The following is a 7,797-nucleotide window of genomic DNA, read 5'->3' as shown; positions in this document are numbered from 1 at the left end:
GCCCCGCCCCGCGGCCGCCCCCAGCTCTGCATTTGGCCCCGCCAACCGAACAGCGCAGCCGCTTCGATAAAAGATTGCACACCCACGCCCTTTGCGGCCCGGTGGCCGGGCCGGCGGCCGCCCCGTCGCTCCTGATCGCCCGGCATGCGGCGCGGCCGCGGCGCCCCGTCGGCCCCGCCCCCTCCGGGCTTTTGATGGAAAGCCGCACCGCAAGTCCCCCCGCACCGCCCGGCGTTGATCCGCGATAAACCCCCCAGCTTCTGGGGCCCCGGCCCGGCCGCAGCCGCGCACGGGCGTTTTAGCTTGGATGCTCAACCGCCCCTTGTCTGCACGACGCATCGCCCGCGCGCCCTTGAACGGTAACACGCGCCACCGGTGGTGCCTGTGTTCAGACGACAAGGGATATCAGCTTTTGGAATGGGCAGTACGCTCGTCCGCTGAGCCCGAGCCGCCTCCGAAACCATCCAGCAAGACACGCAGGAAAGCCAGCTGCCCAAGGTGCTGAGTTGATGTCGCGGCTGTACTTTTGCAAGGCCAGCCGCCGGGTGCGGCGGCAGGGGGTCGGCTGGCCCGCCCGCGGGGCGGCCGCGGATCAAGACCAGCTGCCAGGGCTGTTGGGACGAGGAGGGGCAAGGACAGGGCCGGGGATCGGGGAGCGGACTCAAAGACGTGGGGGCACAGGGAGGGGCTAGCGCTGGCGCGTGGGGGCAGCCGTGGGGCCCTGCGTTTGCGCGAGCAGCGAGGGCGGCGCCACCCGGGCGGGCGACGGCCCGGTCTGCCCGCGGCGGCCCGCAGTCTTTGTTGCTGAGTCGCGGAGCGACAGCGTGGCATAGCGGCAGCTTCCACAAGGGGGGCAGGCCGCGCTGGCGTGAGGGGCCGGGTCGTGCCCTGTGTGGTATGTGCCAGTGCTCCTGCCCGCTTCCCATTGGTTTGCGGGGCCATGGATGCAGCAACCACCGCAGGGCGAGCTGTGCAATCCAGGAGGTTGGTGGGTAACTGTTTACAGCAACTCGACTACTGAGCAGCGGGCACGCACGCGTTTACGATTGACCCACGGATGGGAAACCTTGGAACCCTCAAACATCATTCCTGAGATAACAAGCAGGCGGACAATGGCCAAATGGTAACAGCGAAACGCCACAGCAGCCCAGCTGGGGCCACCTGCGACGGCAGCTGCGCCGCGACAACCGTCGGCCCCTCCCGCCTCAAAACGGCGCGCCGCCCGCCGCACCGCGCGCACGCGGAGCCTCGGCGCGGGGGCAGGGGTGGCGCCGGCCCGACCACCGCGCCGGCCGTTGCTGGACGCGGGCAGCACCCAGTGACGTCACGGTGATGTCATCACATCTCGCCGCACTCGGTGATGGTGCAGGGCAGCTTGGGCCTGTTGGCAGGGCCGGTGGCGACGGCCTCGATCTTCCGCAGCACAAGCATGCCGTCCCCCAGCACGCGGCCAAAGACCTGGTGGGGTTGTTTATTTGTTGCGCGTGTGGCGTTGCATATCGAAAGTGAACGGCGGCAGGACAATGTTGTTGCGGGTGGCGCTTCGTGTCGCAGTCTGGGAGCGGGTAGCGGCTCAGGATTTGCGGTCCGCAACGTGTATTGCTAATGGGCCTCAGGAGGGACTGCCTACGCAGACGCGCAGGCCCTGCAGACGTACACACCCGGCGTGCAGCGCCCGTCCTTGGGGACAATATGTGTCCGCGGGACGACATAAAGGCGGCCGCGCCTGCAACCGTGTCAGTCAACATCCAATGCATCAGTGCGGGACCCTGGCTGCCCTAACGGCGCCCTGGCACCCACCACATGCTTCCCGTCCAACCAGTCACACTTTTGGCACGTGAGGAAGAACTGGCAGCCTTCCGGGGGGAAGTCGGAGGGGCGGAGCGGCGGGCAGCGCGGCGGGACGCGTGAGGGGCGCGGGTCGGGTTTGGGATGGCGGCGTGTGTTTGTTGGAGAGGGGTTGGGGGTTGCGGGGTCGTGCTGCATTGGCACCCCTTCTAGGTGGCCTGCCCCTCTTTCATTTCATTGAAAGGGGTGGTTGGGCTCTTGGCCACAATTAAGAGCTCCCCCCTCCCCCTGCCCCAGGGGGCCGAGCGCGCCAGAGCCGGCCCGCACGCGGCGCTCGTTTTGGGGGGGAGTGAGATCGAGAGGGGCCGCTGCCTTGGGGCGCGCCGCGCGCGCACCGTTGGTGTTGGGCCCGCTGTTTGCGCTGCTGAGCAGGCCCGGGCCAGAGTGCTTGGCGGTGAAGTTCTCGTCCGCATACCGCGTGCCGTAGATGGACAGCGACCCGGTGCCGTCGCCCTGGGGGGCGGGAGCGGGAAGTTCGCGGTGAGAAGAAGGGCGCCCCTCGCGGTCCTCTGGGGGCGGCGGGGCGGGGAGCGCGCGGCCGCCTCCGATTCGGCGGGGTCGGCGGGGACTCCGCCGCCGATTCCCGACTGTGGTCGGTTGTGGTATTGCGATTTGGGTTGACTCACCTTTACGAAATCGCCGCCTTGGATCATAAAGTCCCTGCAGAAAAGGCCGAGGGCAGTGAGGTGGTTGGGTTGGTTTATGAGCCGCCGGCCGTCCGTGTTTTTGGGCACTTTAATTGTGGGGCACACGTCAATTTTGCTGGCTTGCGGCCGTGAGGGCGCCACCCAAGTGTTGAGCAACCCTGGGCAGGCGCATGGGCCGGCCGTCGGCTGCCGCCGCAGCCGACGCAGCCGACGTGCGCCGGGCGAGCTGCCGGCAGGGGGGCGCGTTGGTCCAATGGTCGCCGCGCTTCGGCCGGGCGTCATCGCCCGCGCCCGCGCCTCACCGGATGACTCTGTGGAACGAGCAGCCCTTGTAGCCGACGGGCAGGCCGTTCTTCCTGCACACAACGGGCGGCGAGAGGGACGTCGGCGGCGGGCCGGGCGCGGCGCCCGCGGCCGGCGCTTGGTCGCTTGGGCGCCGCCGTGCGCAGAATGTGGCACGGCAGCGCGTCCGTACGGGGCTGCTGCTTTTACGTTATCGCCTCATGCGCCACGCCCATGAGCGGTGTTCATGCAAGTGATCCGCACCTGAACTCGCCGGTGCACAGCTGCCGGAAGTTTTCGGCGGTTTTCGGGGCCACGTCAGCCCAGAGCTCCATCTTTATCCGCCCGGCAGGCTGCCCGCCGATGCTGACATCTGCCAAATGTTTTGAGGGGAGGGGCGAACGCCATGGGCAGTCTGCAAACAGCTGCCTGCGAGCGCTTGCGAGCACGGCGGCGACCCTGGCTTGCGGGTGTGCAGGGCGGCGGGGACCGCTTGTGCGGGCGCTGCTGCGGCGCCACAGCTGCGGCGCAGGCAGAGGCGGAAGCGTCCTCACCGAAAAACACAACGGGGTTGTTGGGGTTGGTCGGCCGCACGTGCCAGCTAGCGTTGTCCGACATGCCTGTCGCTGCTGCTGCCGCCCGCCACCGCCGCCGCCGTCGCTGTTGCCGCCGCCAACCCGCCCCTGCAGTATGTGCTGCAACGCGCAGTGTGCTGCTGCGCGTCTCCCACGACTGTGAACCGCTGCCGGTGTTGGTTATTAATTTGATTTGTGGGGCTAAGTTCCAATATGGAAATTCTACAATATCGAACAGCTGGATGACTATCAGCAGATCTCAGATTGATGTTGTCTGCGGCCTTGACGACCGAGAGGGTCGCAAGCTTCGTTGAAAAGAATGCGCTCTTGTGAGCTTCTGTCGCGAGCAAGGAGTCGTAAGATGTTTTGTACAAAGGGGGAGTCACCAGGTGTCATCGAGCCACTCAGAGACACAAAGGCAACACAGCACTCTACCCCATCGTCGCTGTGTCGCTGGCTGCTTCAACTGTGTAGGTGGCCGACCTGGCTGCCATCATACCGTGCACGCCGCCTAGGCTGTCACTAGCGACACATGCAGCGCCTCCATTGCGCTGTGCCCTAGTTGTCTGCTTGCGGGCGCAACCATTACATACACCGCACTTGCAATTGCAACTGCACCCCCCCCCTCCCGCCCTCATGGCGTTACGTTTGTTCACGCACGGCGCCTTCCCTGTGCCTGCTAGGTGGAATCTGAGGGGCTTACTAATGTCAGCCTCCAGAGTAAAAAGCCAGGCCAGTGCTGAGTGGTTACACAATGCTGGGGAGTGACGCGCCCGGCTTGACCGCAGATTCCACGCATCAGGCACCACTCACTTGCAGTCGCCGCCGGCCGACCCGGGCCCCATCTAAAGGGCGGGGCCGCGAACCGCATGCCGACCCCATCCAACCCCCCGTCGCAGGCCCCACGCAGTATCAAAACCAAACTCACCCGCCGCCAAATCGTCGCGGGAATGCATACACGGGACCACAAAGGTCGGCGCAGATCAATGGCAGCAGCGCTTTGATGCGCGCCGCGCTTCAATGCTCAAGTTTGACTGCTGGGTGGTGCCAACAGATAGACATGCTGGTCACACGTGAGATACAACTGTGCATGGCTTGGTGCAGCGACAGAATGAGCTTCGAGTGCCCAAGGAACGAGCGACGCCTGACTGCACATGCTTTGTGGGCCATGCAGGGCTGGCGACGCACACAGCAGGTGCAGGGTGCGTGGCCACATGCTGAGTCAACAGCAGCAACCAGCCAACACGCCCGCCGCTGACGGCGGTGCAGAGGCCGCGCCGCGGCGGCCGCGGCGGCGCCTAGTCGGAGCAGCAGACGGAAACTTGGTAGCCGTTGCCGCACGTCTTGGTGTTGCTCCAGATCTGGCAGGCAACAAAGCCCTTAGAGTTTTTGCCCTTGCAGCAGTACGCCTGGGTGCCCTCCTCGCTGCAGGCGATGGGTGCGAGCATCGCGAGACAGGGGGCATTTACCGTCAGCAGTGGGATGCATCACACCACGCCCCTTGGCTCGGCGGGCAGGGGGTGATCTTGACTTGCTGCTGAGCGTTGTAGATAGACTGGCGGACAGCAAGAAGATAGATGCAGCAACGATCACGGCTTAACTGAAGCCCTGGCAATCGTCCCTGATGGTTAGGGTTGGTTCAGCGTGCACGCATGCATGCACGCATGCCTACAGTCTGCCGTTGTCGATGCCGGCGATTTTGTATGCCCCTTCTGGGTTCAACCGTTACTCGTTTGGGCTTGGGTTGCGGTGTCTCTTTCCTGTCACCCACCAGTAATCGTGAAGGTCCACCTCACTGCAGTAGTCATCGCCAAGCGCAGCTTCCGCCGCCTTGATGCCCCTCAGGCCCATCCCGGCCGTGGCCATGAGGCCGCGGCGGCGGGCCGCGGGCCCCGAAGGGCCCGGGTGGGGGGTGGCGTGGCAGGCCGTGGGGGCCAGCAGGAGGGCGCAGAGGAGGGCAGCGGCCAGCTTGGAAGCCATGATTTGGGGTCGATTGAGTGGTGTTGTCTGCCTGTCTCCTCAGTGCGGGCAAGGTGTTTCGGTGGATCGGTTGAGGCTGGGTGTGGTCAAATTCAGTAGAGACGGCCGTGGCGACGCGTTTCTACACAGCCGCAGATGCCACTGACTGGACAGGTGTCACCGACCGGTCACACACACTCTCTCACTGGATCTTGCAGGATCTCCTGTGGGCGCGCTAGCACATTGTGCACAATGAGGTGCAGGCGCTAACTTGCAACCATTCCCAGAGACAGGACTTCCATGCACTTCACACACCCAGCAGAGGCTGACGTGTCGACCATGCCTGTCCCGCGTTGTGCGTGTGCGCGCAGATATTCTGCTCAAAATACAGCAGCGATCTACATCTCACCTTTGTGTGTTCCGTGTGCGCGGCTAGGTGGGTTACGGTACGCGGGCAGGTCAGAAAGCAGTTTCGTGGATCAGCAAGGTTTGATCGCTGATCAGGTATCCGCGACGCGCGTGGAGAGCAGCTTGGAGTGAAGTACCAGAATTTCCAAGACGCGGACCTCTGTGACTGGAATGTTTCCACCTGGCCCCATCACTAGTGCCTGACTTCATGAGTGCCTCGCTCGCTGGTGCCCCACTGGCGTCGCGATTTGGGCTTGTTGCGAAAAGAATTTCAAGTTTGGGGCGTGAAATTTCTGGCTTCCGGGCGTGCTGGGTCACCAGCGCGTGCGGGCGGTGGTTGCTGTTGAGGGGGGTCCACATGGCCGGGCTGGGCTGCAGGCATTCGGCATTTTGGGCCGGGGGCCAGCCGGTACGTGCGGGCAGCCGGTCTGGCTTTCCACGCGCCTGCGCTCGCATGTTTCTGTTGCCCCGCACGTCGCACGCCCAGGAGCCGCGTTTGTCCGGGTCAAGGGCGTAGGCTTCGCACCGCATGGTCTGAGCTGTTGTGGGCACACGCCCTCCTTGCTTCCATACAGAGAGGCACAAGCGTGCCTGTACGGTCTTTGTCAAGTGACAATTTTCAGCCATCACCTGCAGCACTTCAAGCACTGCACCCGCCCGGCGTAACGTCCGACGTTCATCACAAACTTTTAGAGGAACTTCCCCGCTGCGCAGCCTGCCCTGCAACCTCGGGTGCCTCACGCAGCTCGCCCCAGCCCGCCCGGCCCGGGGGCCTGACCCCGGATGGCTGGCCACTCGGGGCAGACGCAGCACCCGTGCGGCGCACCCGCACCTCCGTGGTGCTGCGGTGCCACCACATAGGCTCCTGCCTTCAGCGGTATCCAACCCCCAAACGGAATCAGCAGCAGCGGTACGCGCCTGGGCCAAGGTACACCTGGGCTATAGATGGGCGTGAGGCGGGGGCCCCCGCAACACGCTCATGCTATCTGAGTCCAACAGACACATGAGCGCATCCGGCTGGCGGCGGTCTGTCCCCCTAGGTGTCCTCCGCCACCTGCGCCGCCGCGCTGCCGCCGCAGGCCACGCGCCTCCCGGCCCCTGGGACGGGCTTCCCACGCCCGTGCCGGCCCGGGCCAGCAGGAGCACAGTCAACGGTAGCAGTTACAGTGCGTGTCCACCTCCAAACGTCAACAAACGGGGCCTTCTGGCCGGGAGCAAAGATAGGCGATCAAGTAGCAACGTGCAGACACGTCAACGCTGGGGAGGGCAAACCTGAGCCGCCGCTCAAAAGGCCGGCCTCGTTTCGCGTCAAAGGGTTTCGACTCAACATGGCCGTGCCTGGAGTTGCGGGAGGCCCTGGAGTTGCAGCGACTCAGGTTCGAATCCCACCAAGTCGTCGGGTGGATTTCTTGTTGAGCTGCAAGGGGGCAGCCGCGCCCAAGTGGCGGCGCGGCGGCGCCGGGCGCGAAGGGGGAGGTTCGATTGGCAACAGCAAACAGACAGTGACAGCAACTTCGTGTGATCCAATGCAAGCCTGGATTTTGAACTCTACCAAGTCGGCCGGTGGTTGTTGGAAGCGCCTGGCGCCTGGAGTGGGCAGTTATATGCAGCGGTAGTTGCGGGGGAGTGCCAGTGTAGTACGGGGAGTGCTGGGCGCTGCAACAAACAGTGTGCCGGCCGCAGTCTCTGGCGGGGGCAGTGCTGGGCCGTCCCGAGCGCGCGGCAGCAGGCGCTGAGGTGCGCCGGGCCCTGCGAGGGGTCCTGCCACGCGGGCGGGGCGGCCGGAATGAGGCAAGAAACGGATAGCAGCAGCCAAGAGGGCGCGCGTCAAATGACCAATACGTAAATGATGGCTTCAGACAGCTGGCGCCACACACACAAGATGCAGATACAAGGCAGCAGCGGAGCGCCACGCCCGCGGCGCGGGCCACAAGCGGGCAACGCTCGTCCAGCGCTGCGGCTCGCGATGCAGCGACACGCAACAAACCGGCGGCCTTCAAGGCGCCGGCCGACCGGGGCCGCCAACAGCCGCTGCGGCCGCGTGCCGCCGCAAGCGAGGGCGCCCCCGCCGGCGGCGG

At 65.2% G+C, this 7,797-nt stretch overlaps 1 protein-coding gene across 1 annotated transcript; it reads right to left on the bottom strand.

Annotated features, from left to right (window-relative positions):
• Positions 1–1,338: 1,338 nt before the first annotated feature.
• MNEG_3116 (peptidyl-prolyl isomerase H (cyclophilinH)) lies at positions 1,339–3,395 on the bottom strand (the record flags this gene model as incomplete). The annotated part of the gene is made up of 7 exons (XM_014048410.1): positions 1,339–1,458; positions 1,801–1,856; positions 2,184–2,301; positions 2,475–2,508; positions 2,798–2,851; positions 3,042–3,150; positions 3,332–3,395. The coding sequence occupies 7 exons, from the start codon at positions 3,393–3,395 to the stop codon at positions 1,339–1,341; spliced, it is 555 nt and encodes a 184-aa protein (XP_013903864.1).
• Between the last annotated feature and the right edge of the window lie 4,402 nt (positions 3,396–7,797).

Source organism: Monoraphidium neglectum (assembly GCF_000611645.1).
Source record: "Monoraphidium neglectum strain SAG 48.87 unplaced genomic scaffold scaffold00378, whole genome shotgun sequence".
NCBI lineage: Eukaryota > Viridiplantae > Chlorophyta > Chlorophyceae > Sphaeropleales > Selenastraceae > Monoraphidium > Monoraphidium neglectum.
Note: the sequence above shows the minus strand (reverse complement) of the source record. Positions and strands in the feature narration are given on the sequence as shown.